This window comes from Centrocercus urophasianus, unplaced genomic scaffold (assembly GCF_019232065.1).
Source record: "Centrocercus urophasianus isolate 14NV4802_14NV808 unplaced genomic scaffold, USGS_Curo_1.0 seq_15, whole genome shotgun sequence".
Classification (NCBI taxonomy): Eukaryota; Metazoa; Chordata; class Aves; order Galliformes; family Phasianidae; genus Centrocercus; species Centrocercus urophasianus.
Genome location: NW_024884697.1, coordinates 41,323,326 through 41,347,175, shown reverse-complemented (window position 1 = coordinate 41,347,175; position 23,850 = coordinate 41,323,326). Strand labels below are relative to the sequence as shown.

Below are 23,850 nucleotides of genomic sequence, written 5' to 3'. Positions count from 1 at the left end.
CCTACTGATTCACTTGGAAAGTGACAAGAGATTTTATGCAGCACTCTGGATTTGTTTAAATCTCACATAACATGCAAACTCTTAAAGTGTGCTCAGTTTTTCATGTGATAAACAGTAAAGCATTAGATGCTGCTGTAATGATTTCTCTCTCAAGCACAACGCTATTTCCCGTTCTCTCCATTTTGAATATTACGTATCCTTCCTGTCCTCTTGAAGTGATTTTCATCATCAGTGGAGCCCAGTTGTATACCTGCAGTATGAAAATGTGGACTTTATAGCTTTTTAGTAAAATTCTTAATGAAAGTTAGGGCGGGGATAGGGGAAACAGCACCTGTTTCTGGATCTCAAAGAACGTGGTCAGAATCAAATGTGTAGAGCTGCTCTGATAACAAACTTGATACACTGCTGCTGGAGAGTCCTTCTCTGTTTGCACTAAAAGGATGTTTGGTGTATCTTAACTCTTCAGAAATCATCATTCCTGTCCTGCTTGACCTTCCAGCTTCATTCCTTCACCTGGAATTGCTTCTTTTTTACTACTAAGGAACTCAACGCATCCTGTATGGAAGCAGTAATCCTGATACACCTCTCGAAGTCATCTCAGATGTCCTAGAAAATCTTTTAAAATTTGACTTACTGTTCTGTAACAGTTAGTTGGTCTGTACTACAGAGTTTTGCTCTGCTTCTTATTGTACTACACAGAACTTTTTGTGTACTTTCCTGGAGACTTACTCAGGTTAATTAGAGATGTTGCATACTGAACAGGCAGAAGCTAACAGAAGCTGGAGAATGTGTTTTGATCAAAGTATTGGACAAAGGGGTCATTGGTTTTCTATTAAATATTTTATATAAAGTCAAGAATGAATCCTGAATTCATGTAGTTGGTCAGGGAAAGGTGGAGCGCAGGAGGTAGGAGCAGGTGGCTTCATCCTTCACATCGCAATTAGAAAAGTGTAAATTCCAGTCATCTTGGACGTGCACATTTTGTAAAATGAGCTTGCACCTTTTCCCTATCCAATTTCATGTCTAATTTCTTTCTGAAATGTTTGTTTATGGTTTCTTTAAACTTAGTGTTCTGATTTGCACATGTTAGTTAAACAATGAAGAGACTTGAAATTACGGTCAGCCTGGGGATTTTATCCATGAATTCAGTGTAAGTTGAAAATTCAAATAAGCTAAAACTGATCACCTGCTTCTCTCATATTTAGTGCTGCTTGAACAGTCTCTTCCAAATTGTAACCTGTAGTAGCTACATCTTCAGTATACAATACAGCATTCAGTTTCCTAGTTCTGGTGTTTAGCTTCCAAATCATTAGGTAAGAAACTTTCTCCAGTGTGGTAGATGGGTATATACTCGAACATTTACAGCTGTTTATAGTTAGTCATATCCTTTTTTTGCATGACTTCGTTACTGTCTGGTCATTGTGACATTGGCTTACACATGCTTGGCTTCTTCATAGTCAGTTGAAATCCTAAATTCCCAGCATGAGAATTAGTAACTCTTTTACCCTTTAACTTATTTTCAGCCTTTTCCACCCCCCCCCCCTCAGTATTCTATAAATCTCACTAAAAATTATTTAATTTGTTCATAAGTAATTGTTGGCCTCATTTAGAAAAAAAAAAATGCTTAGCCCACGTTAAGTAATTAAACAATTCTAGTGCCATGTCTGAATTTTAGGCCCTTCAGCTTCTTGCAGTATTTTCACAGTTTCTATTCCTACTCTGTAGACTGGCAGTGCTGTACTGAAATGCTCTTCATTTTTTACAGTTTATTGCAAGTTCCACTGCATCACATACAAATTCGAATCACTCATGTCTAGCTGTTTGTGGACTCAAACTCATAAGAACCATGTCATTACCAGTAAATCTGCAGCACGCTAACACCTTTTTTTCTTTGTTTACAGATACGAGTGGTGAATGCATTTCGTAGTTCTTTGTATGAGGGGCTAGAGAAACCTGAGACACGAAGTTCAATTCACAATTTTATGACGCATCCTGAGTTTAGAATAGAAGACTCCGAGCCTCATATTCCCCTTATTGATGATACTGATGCTGAAGATGACGCTCCAACAAAACGCAACTCTACCCCCCCACCCTCTCCCAATAAAAATAACAATGCGGTTGACAGTGGAATTCACCTTACAACAGACATGAACAAGTCTGCTACCTCTTCATCCCCAGGGAGCCCGCTACATAGTTTGGAAACATCACTCTGATTGTAAGCTGAATGTTAACACACTAGCTGCATTGTAAAGAAATTGAAACTGGGTCTCTTCACACTTTATGATGGACAAGATGAGATTCTTGTCTCGGACTTCAACAGAAGACACACTTGTACGAATGTAGATTTATTTTTTTAAAAAAAGCTTTCTGCCAGACTGGAGGGTGCTTTTCTGGGGGTGGGAGTAATAATGAACTCTGACAGATGAACAGTAACTCGGCATAAGTGACCTGTGGATCATCTGTTGTACTTAAGAATGGTCCTGAACGGTGTGTTAGCAGAGCTTTAGTTTATCATGATCCTTTTTTGAGGGGAAGGCTGGGAAGGGCAAGGAGGCCCTGGATTGTTGAATTGATACTTTAATTTCTGCTGTTGGCTGTTAATAATTTGGATTATTTATGTTTATAAATGATACAGATCTGTTTACAAGGTTTGTAGATACTTTTTTGTTCCTGTTCATAGATGGGAAGCTTCCTTATAAATGATGCAGAGAAAAATAATAATAATTAAAAAAAAAAAAACTAGTCCTTCAAATACTGCTGTATTTTCAGGAAAAGGGTGTTTCTATTGAAACTGTACTAAATTTTGCCTGCAATTTACCTTGTTAAATATTGTAGATAAATTGCTGATACTAATAGCCAAATAGATAACACTAATGCTTTGTAAAAACATGAGCAGTGGTGTTCTAATGAAGTTATGGCCTCTGTCCTGATTAGTTTCTTAAATACATTTACTACTTAATGGTTTTGAAACAACTGTTTAATTTTTAAAAATTTTGAGAAACTTACTGAATAACTTTTGTTCAGAACTTAGTAGGATTGTTTAATGCAGGACATCAATATGTGATGGAACTTGCTTGAAATATTTCTGTTATCTCGGGCAAAATGGATTAAATCAGAATACATCAGAATCTTAGTCCTTTGTTTTTGTCTAAACATGTTAGTTTAGTGCTGTCTTGGTGAACTGTGAGTGGAACTGTGATTTTTTTCTAATCTATAAAATCCTTCATGCAGCATGAGGGCTGTTGGCATTTTGAAAGGTTGTTAGTGGGTAGCATACATGTTCTCCTTTTTGTTTTTGAAACTTGTTTGTAAACATGAATAAACCTGCCCTTTTGTTAAAATAAAATTGCAGCAATGGTTTATTACAGATTTTTTTTTTTTTTTTTTTTTTGCCCTCATCTCCATCACAGGAAACACTGAAAAGTGCTCTCTTGTATTACTGGTTAAAACTACTTTTAGCTACAATTTCAAGATGGTAACAGCCCCACTAAAAGCAGGACTGTGGGTAAATGGAGTTGCCGTGGCTGCCTCAGAATGAATGTAAGATTAAGGTACTCACAAGTCTTCGCTGAGCCCAAAAGATACTCCTTGGCAATGAATAGTCTGGCTGAGATTCTGAGATACAGAGATTTATAAGTACATCCCTTTGTAAAAGGAGGAAAAGAAGAACGGACCGATGGCACTGGTGAAAGTACACTTTCCACTTGAATAATATGCACCAAAACTAACCTGCTAGTGATAGACTGGAAGAGCCACGGTCTGCCTCCGCTGCATCCTTTAAACAGCTCAGGATGGTGGAGCAGCGCTGAATTTCCTATTGCTGTGTTTTCCAGGTCCGTTACTGTTCAGAAGAGCATGAGTTTAATTCTGCGTTTCTTTTCAACAGCTCTGTATTCATAAGCGTAGTGTTTGCGTGGATCGTTTTTCTTCTTTCCCAGAATAGTCCATAATATTGAAGACTTTTTTTTTAAAGCGGTCCCTTGGGAGGAACTACACTGGTAATGAGGGAGGAGATGATGATACTAGAGCAAACTGCAGAAATGAGCAGTTAAGGAGACAAGCTCGAGCAGATCTTTTCCTTTGTGGTGGGATAACTTCATGCTTGCGTTTGTTCTTCAGTGGCTGATGTTGAATGTGTAGCACTGTATCCCACTGTCAACCACATCTGAATTCAGTCTTTTCTAGTTTACTGAAGAAAATACATTGAATTCTAGGCAAGGGGAGTTTGCACTTGACACTTTGTACAGTAACTTCTCCCACGTGTTTCTAGCACTTCTCTCACTTCAGATATTTCTTACCTAGAGTGCTTGGTGGGGTAATCCTTTTTATGTACGTGGTTGTTCTCCCTACTACTGAAGTCAGTTAAGCATCGGTTTAAAATGTGAAAGTTTCTTTACCCATAACAGTACGCCACCGTGAGAGGAAGATTCACTGTATCATAACTCAACTTGATTTTGAAAACAGTCTTTAGTTTTTCCCTCTTCTAGTTGTGCTCATGACTGCGTTGTATCTTTTGGAATAAATTCTACACATAAGACTTTTGGGGGACAGGGGAGCAAATGTAGGCTTTGTACATCAGTGGTCCCTCTTGATTCTGTTAATATCAGTGTGCTGTTCTTTATAGGAAGTGTAAGTGAAACCTAAATAAGGAAAAGTTGTTGGGGGGTGTGGGGGGAGGGAATGCTTTCTTTGTGATCTCAAGAAATCATAACATGTTGCCTAGATTATGAAATGGTTATCACTAAGCTATTGAGGCCTTCATTGCCTTTCTGGTTGTAAGGTTTACTTGTCTATTGTAACTGAAATAAATAAATGTGCTGTTCATCTCAGTCTGTATGGGGACTGAAATTCTTGAATGTCAGTACAGGACTGATTTAAATCTGAAACGCATGCTTATTCTATAAAACAGCTCTTACTGCCATGACTTTAAGCTCAAGAAGTCAGAGTATGCATGGTATTATGATCAAGCAATAGTAACTAATCTAAATGTAGTTCTAGACTGACTTCCGTTTGAATTCAGTATCTTGAATGGGATCTCTAATATATTTCCTTATAAGACAAATCTCAGGGCAGATAATGTTGGTTTTGGAGGAGGGGTGAAAAGTTGGTTGTTTTGTAAGTGGTTTCATTTTTTCTATATTGATCTTGACAGGAGGAGGAAAAACCTTCAGCATGGAATAGTCTGAAGAGAAACAATGCTGTAATGTCAAACCAATAGGAAAACACGGGGGTCTGTAGCAAGTGTGAGCATCCAAGGACGATGAACTGACACCCAGGGATTTAGAACAGTAGGAAGCTTTCCAGTGTGTTTCCAAGTGAACAAGTAAATGTAATATTCATAGAAGGATAACTCATATTCAGCTGATAGTACTGGGAAGTTTTCCCAAAGACATAATGTGTGCAGCTTCTGCTAGCAGTGCCAGCTTCTGCAGTGTAATGTCTAGACAATACTAAGCCTTGTGAAAACTAGAGCGTCTTAGCATCCATTCTGCTTTTGCAATAGAAGTGCTTGGTTATAAAGAGCTCCTTGCTTTTCCCACCACCATACCGTCCCCCAAGCAGTGTATATCTTCTGATCTTAGAGATTCCAAGCCCTCACCGAAATACCTTAACTTTTTTGGATGAACCTTACCAGCTCCGACTTAAACTTACTTACCTTGAGACAGAAGGTCTGGCTTGCTTGTTCAGGGTCATGTCCTGAGAATTTTTGTGCCAGAGTCAAGAACCAGAGAGCTGCTTCAGCTTATCTCCTGATCTCTATGCAGAAATATCTAATCAATTTCTTCAGGAGATCACAGCACCAACCCAGGAGTTGGCTTACATGGTATCTAACCTAAAAGCCTCCTTCAGGTACTTAAAGGAGCCTGTATCATTTTAAAAGGACATAAAGATCTCAAAAAACTCAAATTCTGCTGATTTTTTTCACTGCTTTTCCTGGGGCTTAGCAGGGTTATGCAACTTTTAAATAGGTGGACTACTCGGATATTAAAATTGAATGCATCCTTTTTGTTTGTTTGTTTGAAAACATATTGCAAACAAATAGAAAGCTGTGTAAAATCCAGAGCTTAGGAAGGGAGTGCCTTTACCCTAGTCAGCAAACTTAAGTTTGTAAGTAAGATGAAGTTTCCTTCAGACTGCATTCATTCCCACTAGCTCAGTTATTTTACTCTTTTGTACTCTAGACTTAGCAGAAATGGAGGCATCAATTTTGTCACAGAACAGTAAAAGAAAATAAAGTTACTGATTTTTTTATCATTTTATTTTTGGTAGTTAACGAATAAGATTAACCTGTGTAGAATTAAAAAAAAAGCTCCTAAACTCCATGTGAATACCTTCCTAAAACTTCTGAGTAAAGTGTTGCTCTTAAAAAAATAAAACAAAAAAAAAACAAAAAACAACAACAAAAATCCTACCAATAAACCCCAGAGGATATATTAATTTTCTTTGACAATTTCAATTTTCTAAGTAAAGGCTTTAACCTGTCACTTTCCCTTTCCAGAAGTTGGTTGCTCTGATGATGGCCGTAGCTAAAAAGCATCTTTAGATTTAACCTAAGCTAGTCTCAAGATCTCCCGAAGGTAAGCAGCGATTTGGCCGATGTTTGTGAGGAAATGAGCTCATTTCTGATGCTGTGCTGGCAGGTACTGAGTAGTGTGTTGTGCTACGTACTTCAGGGGGGAACCTGCTGAACTGTCAAATCAGAACATTCAGGTCCTTGCCGGAGGACCTGTCAAAAGACACATGGGTGAGAACGTAGATTGCCTAAAATGGGGAGATTTTGGAATTGATATTTAGGTAAGAGGCTCTCGGATTTGCTTTATGAGCAGCAACACTTCTGCAGATGAGAAGGTAGATCTTTACTCACCAGACACTATGTGGGCCTCTACATTGTTTCTGACATCATACAACAGTTTAATACAGTGTTGGGAACCACCATATAACAAGCACTTCTATTAAACTGCTAGAACTAAACTACTATGTAGATTAAAATGAAAAGAAAAACCATCCACCAATCCTGGAACATTTATTTGCCGTGGTACTTTAATTTTCTAAGAGGAATAATTCCTAGCTTTTTTCCTTTTACTGAATTATCTGGGCCATTTTAGTGAACATAGCAGGAATGTGGATATGACCTACAACCAGGTATGATCTCCCTTTTCCTTGCTTCTCCTTCCAGTTTGTCAAAGACTGTCCTAAAGAATCAGTGAAGGGCATGTGCAGTAAGAAGTATAATTATGGAGTTCTCCTGTATCATCCTCGTGCTTTGCCTTGGGTCTCTGCCTTCTACATCAAGATCTCACCCACTGCCAGCATGCTGGGAAATATCTGTGTGTTGTGGCTCTTCATTTTTTCCCCAGCAAATTATCAATTATATGCTTCAGATTTTAATTGGTGTGAAGGCCTAAAGAATTATATCTTAAACTAAGCGCGGACACTCAATGAACATGAAAAGGAACAGTAGTGAATGGCAATTTCAGGCCAAGCATTTTTCCCAGGTAGTTGATACAAACATTGCTGTGTGCAAGAAACATTTTGGATCGGTCTAAAGTAAGGGGACCCTCTACTGCTCTTGAGTGCAGTATGTGTAGTTCAGCTCCAAGTTAGAAGAGTCTGAATTCCTCCTGTAGTTGCCAGAGCCTGCACAGTCATTTGGGTGACTGATCATTAAGCATTCACCTTGGATGACCCACTGTCCTGGCTCTAGCAGACACTTGTGTAACTTTCAGCTGCCTCAGCATGAGTGCCTGGTGCCATTTTGAGTATGCTGATGAGCTGCTATTCTGAAACAGCGCAAGACTCTGTGGTGAAGGATCCCCTTCTTGTTCAGGGCTGCTGCTGTGGTTGCATCGCCTGGGGCTAAATCACACGTTGTCAGTCTCAGTGCGTCACTTCAGGCTCATGTTAAGCCATTGAATTGGTATGCTGAGGGAATCTGGAGAGAGCTGTCAAGCAGTTGTGTTAGTATTTGCTACCTGTGGTGAAAGGAAAACAAGAGTGCAAAAAAGGTGTACCGTACCTGGAGAAATCACTACAGATGAACTGAAAGTCTACAGGAACAAAGGAGATGGAGGTTATTCCAATCCTTCAATTCCTTCACATCAGGATTGAAAAGCCTTGAAAGCACTGCTTTGGTAGGGATTGGAGGGGGTTGGAGAGTCACAGAAGGAAAACTTCTTCATGGGTTAGCTACAAGAAGTGAATAAGGCTTTCCGTGTATGCTGTAAGCTAGCAAAAGAAACCAACTACATTTTTTGAAAAACAAAAGGTAGTCTTGAAAGATTTATAACAGAGTTTATTGTGAAACTACTGAACAATAATTTTGTTGCACCTTAAAATTCCCTTTCTTACCCTCTTTCAAAAACAGGCAACAATAAAAACCCACAGAAATCCAGTTGTTTTTTTTTTAAATGAAGTAAAAACATTTGAGAAGTGACTTTGTGTAGAGCTGTCGTAAGAGCAAGCAGCATTTGCTTACTATCTGTTAAGGGCAGTAGGACCTTTATATTGGCTTTATTTATGACAGAGCATGAAGACAATTTGCAGTTGCATTTTAATACTCTGCTGCTCTATGCTTGAACTTACTAGGTTTTGAGCCAAACTTTAAAGTATTTTAAGGAATGTACATTACTGAAATGGAAATCATAAAGAAAATCTGTGGATATCATTTGAGATGTTAACTTCTTAAGTACATTTAGTTGACTTTACTGCTGTTGCTTGCTCATTTTATCCCCCAAAATCAGTAGCAAAACTATCCAGTTAAATGAGTTTGCAAATTCAGTGTAACCTGCAAGTCACAGGCATTATGTTCGGACAAGAATGGAGACCCACAAATTTGCGAGCTGATGTTCACACTGTTTTATCACAGAGCTTAGCTGTTGCTATTCATGAGCTACGCAGATTCTGTGCAATGTCTAATCCCTGCTTCTTCTCCTTTCTCAGCTTACAATGCAGTTCTTCCGACAGCCATCTGGAAAGATATTCTGAGTTATAAAGAGGGGTACTGAGTTAAACCAGTACTTAAACATTCAAAACAAAATATTATTCCATCATTATTCTATGCAGATGGAAGACTATTCAGCAGAAAATAACACTTACAGAGGAAAATTTACAGCCTTTTTTCTTCACAAACATTAAAGATGCTTCATGAGCCAGTTCAAGTGAAACTTCACCAAGTTCTACTGCTTTGAACAGGAACTTGTATTAGATGACTGTCTGAGGCTCCTTCCAATCTGTATTATCCCCCAATCCTATTTTTAAATACTCTGCAGTGACTATCTGTTAAACTTTGTTTATGCCCTCTGATGTTTGGTTTTTACTGTACAAATAGGGTTTGCTCAGCCACTCTGAGGTAGCAGTCTGTAATACATGGGAAAGCCTACGGAAAGCGGTACTGCACTCACGTGGAAAGTGGCTGTTCCTCCAGGAAGAAGATAATTTGCCACTCAGTTATTTGGCTCTTTTGAATCATTCCAGTGTACAAAGAATGAAACCTACTTCTAAGGGAAACAAAGAGCTGCTTATTTGCAGATTGGTGTGGTTTCTTTGCCCTCTATTAGGGATGCTTGCAAGAAGTTGTTCCATTTTCTTGGAGCTGCTGTTTTATCCTGCTGGTTTCAAACACTGGTTTCTGAAAAATATGGTTCTCTTGTCATTGCACAGTGCTAATGAAATCTATATGATTGTTTAAATAAGAAAGAACAGAGCACAAATATACATTTTCAGTAATAGAGGCCTATAATTTCAATGGAATTGAGAAGCTGACTTTTCAGTTCAACTTACAGAATGGCTGTCTTTCAGGCTTTTTTGATACTGAGTGAAATAGTAAAAGAGAATGCAGTATCAGCTTCGGTGCTTCTTCTTCCGCCTCAAACTACAAAATAGACCTGGTTACAATTGTAGTACTTCATGTTACATCAACTTTGGGTGTCTCTACTGATTTTCAGTCAATTGTGTGTATAATTTTAAATGAGTGCAATGTGCAGATAATCTGCAAATGTAGGAAGCCTATTATTTGGTACATATTCTGCCAAATATTCCAACTTTAAGATCTATAGTAAAACTAGCTGGCTGACCAAACATTAAAGTGACCTGAGATTATTCAAAGAGGAACTTGACATTCTAGCTATTTAAAGAAGTCAATTTTCTGACAGTTGCTTTAGCAATGTCTTATTTATAACAAAAGAAAAGGTTTCTGAGACTAAAAAGATTTTAAATGAGTATGTTTACAAGACATGTGAGAACTGCCTACAACACTAAATATTAGTTTATTATGTTCTGGCTCTCTAATAGTACAGAAATTACTTGAATTTTCTTCTGTAGGGCCAGTGTATTGCCACGTTTTGTTTCAAAAGTATTAGCATTTTAATAAATGGTGACCTAAATTCCATAGCAAGAGTTAAAATATAAAGAAATAAATTCAGAATTGCTATTTTTAAAGATCAAGCAGAAACTGCCAGGCATTCTGCAGGCGTATCAGTACCTGAATGCAGTTATTTCAGCTTTAAACTTCATTCATTCTAGTCTTTGGAAAAAGGGCTAAAAACAGTGCAAGTCTGAATATCAATTACAGGATGTCACATTGACACTCATTACTATGATTGACATTTTCTGTACTTCAGTGGTGAAGTTCTACGGACTTTTTGATCATTGGAGCTGATAAAATATCCCTCTATGATACCACTTTACATGACATTTTTTATTACTGTCCCCAGAGGCAATCCGCACAACAACCTGGACCCTCCATGTTGGTTTTCCAAAGCCTTGCTTGATCTTTATTAACAGTTTTAAAAAGACCGAAACACTGAAACATTCTGGTACGCTGTCATAAACTCATTTGAATCATTAAAGCTTATATAAATTCTGTTTAGCATTTTTATCAATCACCTGGATGCAGAATGGAATGCATCCTTAACAAGTTCTCTGGTGATACTGAACTGGGGAGATGCTGTTGACTCTCTGGGGAAGGACGAGAGATCCTACAAGAAAGATTTGGATAGACTGGAGAATTGAACAGTAATCAGCACCAGGGAATTCAACAAAGGTAACTGACCACCTACTGGTATTGCATCTGGAATACAGTAACACTGGATACAGGCACAGGCTGCAAGGTGAGTGATGGTGAGCAGCTCGGCAGATCTGGGGGTGCTGCTGACAGCAGGCTCAGCACAAGCCAGTGGTGTGCCCTGGTAGCTAAGGGGCAATCTGTTTTTTAGGATGCATTAAAGGCAGCATAGACATCTGATGGAAAGAGGTGATTATCTCACTGTATTTAGCATTGGTGCAGCCTCGTATTGAACATTACATGCAGTTCTGGGCTCCACAAAAAATAGCAGATCTTAGGATATTTGAATGCGACCAGAGGAAGGTAACAAAGCTGGTAAAAGGCCTGGAAAACATGTCTTACAGAGGAGGCTGAGGACACTTGGGTTATCTGGTTTGGAGAAAAGGAGGCTGAGAGAGGAAATGAAGAGAGAGAGGTGCTGATCTCTTCTCTCTGGTAAGCATTGATTGAACATGAGGAAATGGCACAAAGCTGAGCCGGGGGAGGTTCTGACTGGATATAAGGAAAAAATTTGTTATTATGAAGGTGGTTAAACACTGGGACAGGGTTCCAGAAAGGTGGTTGATGTCCCACAGCTATTGGAATCTAAAAGGCATTTGGATAATTCCCTCATTAATATACTTTAACTTTTGACTAGCCCTGAAGTGGTTAGGCAGTTGGCCTCAACCTTTGTGTAGGTCCCATTCCATTCAAGTTCAGTTAATTGCTGAAAGTTATTTACTGACTACAGCCAGAATACTGCCCAATACAAGGTAAGTGTTATTCTGTGTTTCTTGTCTTCCTTCAGTACTGCAAGGCCTGTAGTGTAACTTAAAAACAACAAGTTTGAGGAAACTTCATGGAGAAATAGACTCACCTATTGGCCGCCCCGTTAAAATTACACAGCTCAGGAGGTTTGCATCTGGGACAGAAGAATAATGATGTGAAATAAAATAGGTTAGCTATTTCCAGAAATGTAGTTGGAGGGGGAAATGTTATTTTTGCATTAGTGTTTGTTTCTGTTGCTATTCTAACATCTCCAAGCAATTGGAACAAGCTTTGATACTCAAAGATGATGTCCCGGTGTTGTGGGCCTGGTTTCATAGAGTTATATGTAATAAATTGGTTTAAGTGCTATATAACTGTAACTTTCTCTAGTATACATAATGTTTCACTCCACAAACTACTAGTAGGATTTTGGAAGCTGGAGAAAATGCATTGCTGAAAACTAATATAAAAAGAAATGAGTCCATCAAACTTTTCCATGTCCTCTGGCAGTAGGTGGGTCCCAATGAACTGTGGATGCACTTTCCTTAGCTTTCCTTTTGCTGTCACATACTTAAAGAAGGTCTTATTGTTTTTCATATCCCTCCTTCGAATTCCTGCTAAGCTTTGTCTTTCCTAATTCCAACCTTCTGTATGCAAATAATTGTTAAAACCGCCTTCCTCTTCCTGAAGTTCTACATCAAATCTTGTTTTCCCTTCTTATCTTCCTGTTACCTCATCAACTTTTATTAGTGGTTACTTTCTTATAAACTGAGGCAGAATAGACAGTCAAAGGTGAAGCCATCAGTAAGACTCAACTGAGCAACAGTCCAGGCATGTAGCACCCCCTGGCAGATGTGACATGAGAAACAGAACTTTGAGGCTACTGTTGTTACTTGCAAATATATACAGTAGAACAAGAGAAGAGAAGATCTGTTCCACCCTGGCTGCTGTGTCAGACCCAGAAATGCTAAGTTCCAGTACACGTTCTGATAAAACAGTAGAAAACAGAACTACCATGTACCTATCCAGGGACATTCCAAGGCACCAGGCCTGCATCCAGCATTCCATGTGGAAGATAAGCTGGAGGAAAAAGGATGTGAGATGATCACTGCTTCCTCTACAACTCGATGTCTGTCTCATCACAAAACAAGCAAGGTTATAGTTCGAGTTGAAGCTGGCTCTAGAAGCAACAGAGTATTGCCAGTATTACCTCGTCAAAAATCCTGATGGCATTTGCATGTGAAGTAGCAATGAGATGTGCTGAATTAGCTCAACTATCTCTGCTCCTGTGATGGATTACTTAGGTTGTAGATAATCTATGTAATATCTAAATATAAATCTAGATAATCTATGTAGATAAACTATGTATGGCGCAATGTTGAGTATCATCTTCATAGTTAAAAATCCTAATATGAATGGGGACTTCTATAAAATCCAAATAAGAAAAAAAGTACAAAACCTGTGTTTTTTTAAACTGCAAACTGTAAAATGCAAACGTGAAATTAATGGCACAAATAAAAAAGCACATTCTTCTCAGAAAAGACAGCAGAGCCTCTCTCCACTATCTCATACAGAGTAAGAATAACAGACTAAGAAGAAACTTGTGGAAAAGGTGGAACTTGGTACCACCTTTGTTCTTAGCCCATCAGAATGTAGAGACAGGGGAGAAGCTTGATGAACAGATGATATTTCAGCTCAGTGTGACAGGAAGAAAGAAGTAATAAAAGAGATTAACTCAAGGTTGTGGGGCAAAACCCACATTACCTAGTGTGCATACTTGGTAGAAGGCAGCTTAATCTCAAGGTCTTACCTGGTGACCAGCTGACAGCAAGTTTCAGTTTAAGTATAAACAAAGCACTGAGAAAAATCAAGATGTTATGATATAGTCTTTATTTAGCAAATTCATAAGCTGTATCTACAAAAGCAATTTATATATGCAGAAAAATGCTCGTGATGATCTGCCAAAAAGTTATTTTACAAATCCATCTTTCTATCTCCAGTTCTTTCATCTTCATCTAAGTTCAAAAGACAAGCTGTTCAGCCAGTGGGTGGGAATCAGTAAACAACCACACAGTTTGTAAACATCACAGGAGGGAAGGAGAACCAGTGTGAGAAACATTAGGGACACGTTGCACTATACTGTGATTACTGAAAATACCTTGTTTACTGTCAATAAGCCTTACAGCAATCAGAAAACTTTTTAGTTGAGTTGACCTACTTTTAGCAGTAGCATAACATTACAAGCTGTGATGCAGATCAGGTTGTTCCTAGCTGATCACGTGGTGGCACTGTGTGCTGATGAAACCTAGAAAATGAGTCATCTAAGGATGTCGTTTGACAGCCTCTCCAAGGGAACGTGCAGAATAAATACTGCCAAAAGCCACAGTGCAACACTTAGCAGCAAACTCCAACCACTTACTGTGCACCAGCATTAGCATCGATCTGATCCTGAGGAGAACTGGAGCACATTAAGGAATAAATAAGAGAAGAACACACTACTATTCTTGTTGGTTTAGCACTCTAAACCAGTTCTATCCTAGGTCAGATGCACATTAATGCCAGTATGAAATAGAAGAAATGATGATGACCCTTTAGGCAGCAGCTAGCTGCTAGGTTTGTCTGTTTTGGCACTACAGCTAAGCATAAATGCGGCACAAGGACGCAAGAAAGTTCAAAGTTAGAACAACAATCTGATTTAAAAGCCATCTGAAACAAGCCAGTCAAACTAGCATATTTAAACACTGTCACTGCACAAACCTTGACATACCTTGCTGACACTGGAAAGTCCATTAAGCTTCACCCTGAGCTAGGAGATACTTTAAAAAAAAAAGCAGAATTTTATCAACAAGAGCAAGAAGCATTCAGAACAAACCTTGGATTCTGACTCAGTCTTAAAGTATGCTATGAATCCAGGTACTGTTTACATACCTAACATATCTTGCTATAAACTGCCTATAATCCAGAGTTCTATTATTCTCACCATTTAAATTTCAAGCAAACATCCAAAGCAGTGCAAGAAATATAGAAATACTGTCCTCTTATTCTTCCAATTTGACTCTGATACTATAAAACAAAACAAAAACCAAGTAGCTAACAGAAAACAAAAGCAGCAGAAATTCTCAAATGCAATTCTGTGGATTTCAATTCAGTAAAAGATAAGAGCAATAAGAAAAGGCATCTGAACAAGGCATGACACAATGCACACATCAGGATTATTGAACAGAAAATGTCATTAGTTAAGTGAAATTCTGTTATGCCCTTCAGTAGGTAACTTTAGCAAGTAGCTTTAATTAAAAACAACTCTTACAACCCAGAATTTTATCTCCACACATTTTTCTTTTTTTTTTAATGTCCTTGGAGGCTTGCCAGTAATTTCTTGGAGCCCTGAAATAAGAATTTGGAGTCAGATACGAATTCTGGTTCTGATTATACTGCAATTCCCTATGAAATTTGACTCCTTGAAATGTATTTTTCAACAGCAGTCTTTAGCATTCAGCACTGTGTGTGTCTCTGCAGAAGTTCAAGACTATGTAAAATCCTACCTGTAGAACAAACTACTAGTCAGACTGGAAAAGTACCTCACAATCTCTGAATAAAAAGCATCGTATCAATACAAAATACCTGATTTAGCAATGACATGCACATCTTCTGTTTTTTAATTCAATCCCATAATTCCCCAAAGTCTCAGAGAAAACCTATGCATCCTGCTCTGTTTTGTTCCTTCAAGATGAGGAAAAATTCCCCAACATTCTTGTCTTTGTTCTTCACTGGCACTTTATCAGCTACCCATCCTCACTGATACGCTCCGGATTATTGCACAGCCTTCAAATCTGAACATCCTTCATTCACTTCCTTATGTTTATTTCATAGCTGTCCATCTACATTCAAAAGGTATTTTCTTAAAAAGTTTCTGACAGCTTTTTGGGTTCCTGAAGTGTTCTTATCAATTGTAATTGCAGGTGGTAAAACAAGGTGATTTTTCTACATTTTCTGTTTAAATGGAAAGCATACAGTATACATACATTTTTCCTTTCTAAAAGCTTAGTCAAGCAAAATGCATTAAGGTTTTATCACTCCTTATATTCTCTACATTTTCACTGCAACATTGAAAACATCACCCATCTACTTTCAGTGAAGTCTGGTTTATAGTAAACCCCATGAACTCCTGCCAACAGGAATTCTGCTATGTGCAAATATCAGGTTCCTCTGCAACATCCAACAAACAGATGTTGTGCCACCATTTATTCATCAATTTGTCACCTCAGACAGAATTTGTTTTCACCATGTTTGGACTTCAAGAAAAGCTACTAAAATTGAGTGAGTTCATCTATCAAGAGTTCATCTTTATTTAAATTTATGGTAGCTTCTCTTAGTCCTGTCTATTCCACTTCTCAGTTTCTTCTCATTATTAGTTCCTTTATGAATAACGTTGCCTTGAGGTGTACCAATAAGCAGACATTTCATCAAGCTATGTATCTTCACACGGCAGTTCATCAGTTTTCATTAACTCACTTTTGCAGTTAATAACCACATAATGTTAGATGAAGTTGTTATTCAGCTGTACTAAAAGGAGATAATCTGCAAACACCATAACGTGGCATCTGCCAAAGCATCACATTTATTCTAATTTTTGCTACATTGTAATAAATTCTTCAAAACTTGTTCTAACTTCATGAACCTAGTAAAACACATTAGTATTCACTGGTTTTAAACATCCCTTACCAGAAACTTTGCTGAAGTTGATTATGCAATTTTCCCAGGTTCTGTATGCAATGGAAACACTCATCATACCACATATCTATTTAGAAAATGCTGCTTATTTCTAGAAAAAGTAGATGCAGGTGCTCTGAAATAGAAATCTATTTACCAACATACTCGTGTTTCCGGCAACACAGCAAACATTACTAGTATTGGTCATCTGTTAAAACATTATGAAAGGAGAGGAGAAGGAAAAGATGTTCCTTAAATTTAGAATTGCATGTGGCATGCAGGTAGTGATGTCATGGCTATAAACCACAACAGGATTATAGAATCCTAGAATGGCCTGGGAAAAGGACCACAATGATCATCCAGTTTCAACCCCCTGCTCTGTGCAGGGTCGCCAACCAGCAGACCAGGCTGCCGAGAGCCACATCCAGCCTGGCCTTGAATGCCTCCAGGGATGGGGCATCCACAGCCTCCTTGGGCAACCTGTTCCAGTGTGTCACCACCCTCTGTGTGAAAAACTTCTTCCTAATATCTAACCTAAACCTCCCCTGTATCACTCAGTTTAAAACCATTCCTCCTTTCCTATCACTATCCACACTTGTGAACAGCTGTTTCCCCTCCTGCTTATACACTCCTTTCAAGTACTGGAAGGCCACAATGAGGTCTCCCCAGAGCCTTCCCTTCTCCAAGCTAAACAAGCCCAGTTTCCTCAACCCTTCCTCACAGTAGAGCTGCTCCAGCCCTCTGATCATCTTAGTGCCCTCCTCTGGACCTGCTCCAAGAGCTCCACGTCCTTCCTGTGCTGGGGGCCCCAGACCTGGATGCAGTACTGCAGATGGGGGCTCACAAGAGCTGAGTAGATGGGGACAATCACCTCCCTCTCCTTGCTGCCCACCCCTTTTTTAATGCAGCCCAGAACACAGTTGGCCTTCTGGGCTGCAAGCACACACCGCTGGCTCATGTCCAGCTTCTTGTCCACCAGGAACACCAAGTCCTTCCCACAGGGCTGCTCTGAAGGAGATCTTCCCCCAGTTTGTATAAATACCTGGGATTACCCCAGCCCAAGCACAGCACCTTGCACTTCACTTTGTTGAACCTCATTACGCTCCCATGGGCCCACTTCTCCAGTGACAGAAGTTATCCATTATCCCAGAAAATTCTACTAGTCAAACCAATCTCATTATCAGAAAAAAAATCTGTGGCTGCAAGTATTCTCACAGTTTCCAACAAAATGTGTACGTTACAGAGACCATGATTTATAACGAACACTGGAGGTGAAACTAAGGCTTAAACAGAGCTTGCAGCATACTTGAAGTGCATATTATTACGTGAAGTATCTTCACTGTGCTTTTAAGGTACTTACGGAGAAACATTAAGAAATGTAATTCCCTGAAGTCATTATAAAGATACGCTTCTTTTATACAAATTATCCCAATTAAAAGGAACAAACAAAAAAACCCTTTGGATAACACACCCATTTTTTTTCACAAATTCTAATGACTTAAAGACAAATTCTTTGGCAGAGTAACTGCCACTCAGCTTCTAATCTAGACAGTTATTTGTTTTGTAGCGTAAATTATGCTGTTTCTCTTTACAGGTGTTTCCCTTCAGGCACTTAAAAGTTCTCTTATGTATCCTTCAATAAAAATACAAATTGTACAGTGAAAAAGGAAAAAATCTTAAAAATCTATCAGCTGCAAGCTACTGTGAACATTAAAAATTATATTTAGATTACTATATTTCTGTACTGTGCTTAAGCAATGCCCTGTTACACATTCTTCCTCTCTTGCCCTATTTCAAGGATACCTTCAAGTATCAAGGACATCTTACAAAGTCATTTAACCACGTATGTAAATTTGTCACCATTTCATCAATCTATGCAAATATAAAACTAATTATTTAAGGAATCAAAGCTCTTGACATTTTAATCCATCCCACTATATAGTTATTGAACTATAGAACCATGTAGATCTAAAACACAATGCCTTCCAATTTCTAATTAGAGATACATGTGGCTTGCATGCAATATCTAACTTGTCTGGCTGGAAAAAAAAAATCCAAAAAATAAATGAATCCAAATGTTTTAGTTTAGCTAATAGAATAGCTATAACCAGTGCAATTCAAAAAGCTACAACTCATTTTCATTAGAAGATTTACACTGGAGATTATGTAGTTTATTTGGAAATAGAACAGTGATACAGATTACAGACATCATAAATACGAAATACTCCATAGCCATCTACATGAGGCTGCCACTGATTTTAATGAATACAAACCATTCAATATTCAATAACTTTCATGTATTTTAATAGGTTTCCTGAGCTACCTCATTAGCAGATTTAGATGTAAAATGTAAATTAATATTTTAATTAAGCTAGTAGTACTTAAATATTGGGTAATTTGCCATGTATGCCTTGCTTTGGTAAGAGCCTCATCTGAACTACGTAATACAGTTACGAGCACTTCACTAACATAAAACTCCTATCATATCTTTTACCTTTTGTGAAGAGTAGAAAGCTGTGACATGAAGCAGGTGCTGATTATGGTTCTATCTTGCATTTAGTGGCAAAAAAAGCACCCCGTTTCCACAGCAAGAAAATCTAGAGTTTCTGTAGCTGGAGTGTTTGCTGTCTCCTCAAGTTTTTTAGACCAGCTGATGAAAGGTCTGCCAGGAGCACAGTGCGGTGCTTTGAAAGGGCTGCAGCTACCTTCTAGCTGAAAGCTAGAAAGATCTGTTTGGAAACAGATCTTGTACTATCTAGATGCTTATCAAGGTCTACTGATCTGCAGTCCTATGAAGAGTTAACAGCCAGGAAAGCAATGCATGGGGTTTAACTAATTTTTATGCCTTCCTTCTTTGATTGCTCGCAAGAACAAGAAAAATGTTTCTGAACTTTCCCTCAGTTTATCATATGCATTCTGATACTTAACACACTGTACAACTTCCTTCTGATCTACTCATTGCTCATTCCTGAAATTTCAATTTTTGTTCAGATTCAGCTGATCTGATCTGTCAGGCTAAGGAAATAATTTGATACAATGATTTATGCACAGAGTATAAGAATACACAACAAATACACCTACCAAGCTTTCCCACTAAAAGCTTCCATGAGTGCTCTTCAACAAGTCTTTGAGGTCAAACAATATTTTTGAAAATTTCAAGTGACTTTCTTCAAATAAACTATTCTGTCATCCCTAAAAGGTAATTTCCAGTTCTCTCTCAGGTATATGCATCTTAGACTATAAGTAACATCAGTGATTTTTTGAATCACCCTTGCATTATAAATCTGTATGTACAAGCTTGCAATCCTTTTATGTTCTAGATGTCATTGATAAAGAGATTTTAATGGGACTTTGATAAGAAAATTTCTCCAAACCAACAGCACTCCACAGTTTTACAGTCTTATTTCAAAGCTCTTTTTAACACAGCAGAAAACAATGCAGCAGATTGGAAAGATGCAAAAGGAAAAAGTTGCAATAGTTCTATAACTGCAAAATAGCCCCAGTACAGGAAGGATGTGGAGCTCTTGGAACAAGTCCAGAGGAGAGCCACTAAGATGATCAGAGGGCTGGAGGGCCTCTACTACAAAGAAAGGTGGAGGGAACTGGACTTGTTTAGCTTGGAGAAGGGAAGGCTCTGGGGAGACCTCATTGTGGCATTCCAATATTTGAGAGGATGTTCAGTTCATCCCTAGTGCCACATGCATTATTACCTATGTAATTATGAAACAATATGTGCTCAACTTAATTTATGCATGCATTGCAACATGTATGCAAGAAAAGTACTAAGCTTGTCCAAGCGTCCTTGAATTCAACACATAATTTAATCAGGCCCTTCCCTACTGTGACCAGGTAACCCACATACCTTTGAGCTACAATCTTAGCGCTCCTCTATGCAGTTTCTGGTTGGACATACACACACTACCTTAACTCAGTATCTGAGAACAATATCACAGGTGATAAAGCAGCAGCTTGCTGAGGCATTATGCTTGGAAGGCATCTTCTGATGCACCATTTGTCTTTGCCATCATGGCATACAAGCAACCCTGTATAGCAGATTGCAGCTGTGTATTACAGAACAGTTGCTCTCAACCATAAAAAAGTTCATGTCAACTCATAATTTTACTAAATAATTAGGAGATTCAAGAATCAGAAAATCATTCTAAAAATAAAATCTATGCATGCTAATGAGAAAAAGAAATCTACATAAAGACTATTACCTGCCAGCCTTATAGCTACAATTATTATAGCTAATTATATATCTGCAACAAGGGAGTACTTCATCTCCTACAATCATTTGGGAGTCCTCAAAATGCCCTCAGGTGAGGGAAAGCAGCAAGGAACAGATTAACTTTGTAAACCCTGAAAGTTGAGAAACTTTCAGCCAGTAGAAACAGTGATATCCATACTCCTTTCAGTAGTTGCAGTTCTTTCTTCACTTTGTGCCTATCACCTGGCACTATGTCAGGAATTTTAGGGCCAGATACAGATTTTTGTTAATTGGCAACACTCTAAAATGAATAAAAGATACTGATCTGCTGGAAATGTATGTACCTGATGCCAGCTGATGTAGCTGGCAGTAAAAGGAGAAAGATTCATTATTACTTAACTCCCATTTATATCAGCTTGTAAATATAATGCCAAGTACTCCTGCCCACTGGCTTCCAGAACACAAGATACCAGAAATACTGAGATACTGCAACAGTGAATTACAGAAGTAGAGGATAATTTCTCTCAGAAAATATAATGCAGAAACTTGAACTGGTACTAAAATTGCTTCCCAGATGCATACAGCCCATGGGTGCTTGGCTGTTTCCCTGCTGATAGGCTTCACTCAGTCAATAAACCTTAGGAGAAATGGGATAGCTGGACAAAGAGTAAAGAAGTGGCTGGAAGACTTCCATAGTGGTAAGGAGGGCAAGTGAACTCACTGAGGATACCTCAGTGTTCCTACAACATGGCAGAATGTGGGACACTCAAGTCTTATTATTACCAATTTTTTAATGCTAGATTTTTACTTTGTAATAGTTATGTCATGGAAGTTAACATGAAGGGATGAATTAGAGTGCTGTGTGGAAAAATACAGTGCCAAGCCAAGAACAAATAATGACATAAAGCTGTAGTTTTACTTAGGTCAAAGTTTAAGTCAATGCGTCCCACCATTTATTTTTTGAAAAACTTCTCTCAAGCTCTGAAGCTGTAAAGCCAAATAACCATTATGCAATGAAAGGTCTGAGTAGAAGATAATAATGGAAACCTTTTTCACATACTCGTGATAATCCTGCTTCTTCCAGTATTTCTAAATTGCTATTTTAAATCTAAATTTCATGGTTAAATATAATTGATTTGGAGCTGTTCTGTAACTGACCAATCTTACATGTTGGCCTAATTACTAACCTGATTCTATAGATGCTGGAGTTCAATGTCAGATGAAACGCTGCAAAAATGCAGGCTAGATTAAAAAAAAAAAAAAAAAAAAAAGGGTAATTGCAGTATAAGCTATTTCTCCATGAATGCCTGCATATTGAACGACAGCCTGATAGCAACCTTAGCCTTCCATTTGCCAATTACTTTTACCTATTTCTCCTAGTACAACTATTGAAGCAGTATTTTTCCCTTGAGGTTGGTTTCCCTATCTAAGGATTTGAAAGGCTGCACAAACATTGGCACCACTAGTAACAGTAACTTTTTTGTAGTTTAAACAGAACAAAAAGTCTACTTGTACTTTTTTAAAGCATTGCAGCTGGGAAGCCCACCTGTATCATGGGTTGCATTAAGAGGGGTGGCCATCAAGACAAGGGAGGTAATTGTCCCCCTCTCCTCTGCCCTTGTGAGGCCCCATCAGGAGTACAGAGTACAGCTTTGGGGACACACAGCACAGGAAGGACATGGAGTTGTTGGAACGGGTCCACTAAGATGATCAGAGAGCTGGTCCTATGGAGAAAAGTTGAGGGTGTTGAGCATGCTCAGCCTGGCGAGTGCTCCTGGTAGACCATACTGCAGCCCTTCAGTACTTAAAGGGAGTTTATAAGCAGGAGGGGGACAGCCTTTTTGTGTGGGCAAACAGAGGTAGGACAAGAGGGAATGGTTTAAAGGAGAGGAGATTTAAGTAAGATGTTGAAATTTTTTACTCCAAAGGTGGTGAGGCAGTGGAACAGGTTGCACAGGGGAACTGTGGATGTCCCATCCCTGGTTCAAGGCCAGGTTGGATGGGATCATGAGCAACTTGGTCTAGTGGATGGCAACCCTGCCCTTATCAGAGGGTTGAAAATGAATAGGCTTTAATGTCCTTTCCAGCCCAACCCATTCTGTGAATCATTAAAGGAGCATTTGAAGACAATTCTGTGCAGTACAAACACTAACTGGGAAATGTGGAAAGCACAAACAGGTTAATAAAGAAGGGGAGGGGGAGAGAAGAGGCCAATACTAGCTTGTTTAATGCAAAATCGCTCACAGAGGTGTTACTTACAACTTATAGTTGTTCTGCGTTAAAGGAAGATCCAGGCCGTAACTTTCACCAGCTCTGAAGGTTTTGTCCTTTCCCCAGCTCCCCTGAAGGAAGGAAGAGGCAGATAAAAGCACTGATAGAAACACGCACTGCAGACTGACTCCTGAAATTACCCTCAGGCACTCCTTGCCAAGTCTGCTGCTTGGGTGACGCTCCTACAGCGAAGAAAAACGACAGGCTTTAGTCGGGGAGAAAAAAAAAAAAAAAAAAAGAGAAAAGATCGAGTACCGACGGCGGGAAAGAGAGCGGGTGCTGGCAGGGCACAGCCCCGCCCCGCTCCTCCCGTGAGGCCGCCAATGGGCGGATCGCAGGACGCGAGGCGGGTGCCGCGGAGGAGCTCGGGGCTCGACCGGCCGGCCTGGAGCGCGCGGGGTTTGAGGCGTCGCTCGGGCGGCCGCAGCAGCCCGCTCCGCCCATGGCCTCCGCGCTGGTAAGGGAGCGGGACGGGGGGCGGAGAAGGGCGCGGGTCTTTGCCACGGCTCTGACGGAGCGCCGCTTTCCCTCAGGAGGACCCTGTCTTGATCCGTCCCCTCAGAGGCCACGGGGCGGCGGTGACGGGCGTCGCCTTCAGTGCGAGCGCCGCCGAGCTCGGTGAGTGCGCGGGGCGGGAAGCGGCTCTCCCCGCCCGCCGGACTGAGCCGCTCCGGCGGCGGTTCCGGGAGCGGGTCCGGGGGGCGGGGCGGCCTCCCGCGCCGGCCGGGCAGCCGGGCGGCGAGTCTCTGCCTCTTCCTTAAGCGACAAGTTTTTGAGCAAACCACAGGGCGGGGGAGGGGTTTGTCCCGCGATGAGAGGGGAGGAGGAGGAGGGGGAGGAGGAAGCAAGCAGG

At 39.6% G+C, this 23,850-nt stretch overlaps 2 protein-coding genes and 1 long non-coding RNA gene across 8 annotated transcripts in view; 2 read left to right on the top strand and 1 right to left on the bottom strand.

Moving 5' to 3' along the window:
• ATP2B1 (ATPase plasma membrane Ca2+ transporting 1) overlaps nt 1-4,829 on the top strand; it is a 59,088-nt gene extending 54,259 nt beyond the window's left edge. For all 3 annotated transcript variants that reach the window (XM_042815378.1, XM_042815377.1, XM_042815379.1), the window contains one exon: nt 1,902-4,829. In XM_042815378.1, the coding sequence (XP_042671312.1) occupies nt 1,902-2,213 (312 nt within the window). In that variant the 3' untranslated portion in view covers nt 2,214-4,829. The remainder of the gene's footprint in view (nt 1-1,901) is intronic.
• Nucleotides 4,830-8,407: 3,578 nt separating this feature from the next.
• Nucleotides 8,408-23,313, bottom strand: LOC122158881. 4 transcript variants are annotated; one of them, XR_006168338.1, is made up of 3 exons: nt 22,986-23,313; nt 11,919-11,963; nt 8,408-10,976 (listed from the first exon to the last, which is right to left on the bottom strand). It is a non-coding gene; the product is annotated as an uncharacterized LOC122158881 (long non-coding RNA). The 4 variants fall into 4 exon arrangements; XR_006168337.1 differs by having other exon boundaries at nt 8,408-11,963; nt 22,986-23,068; nt 23,138-23,313; XR_006168335.1 differs by having other exon boundaries at nt 8,408-11,963.
• Nucleotides 23,314-23,437: 124 nt separating this feature from the next.
• Nucleotides 23,438-23,850, top strand: part of POC1B (POC1 centriolar protein B) — a 41,089-nt gene continuing 40,676 nt past the window's right edge. Inside the window, exons 1-2 of the mRNA XM_042815900.1 lie at nt 23,438-23,454; nt 23,531-23,615. Coding sequence (XP_042671834.1) covers nt 23,440-23,454; nt 23,531-23,615 — 100 coding nt within the window. The 5' untranslated portion in view covers nt 23,438-23,439. The remainder of the gene's footprint in view (nt 23,455-23,530; nt 23,616-23,850) is intronic.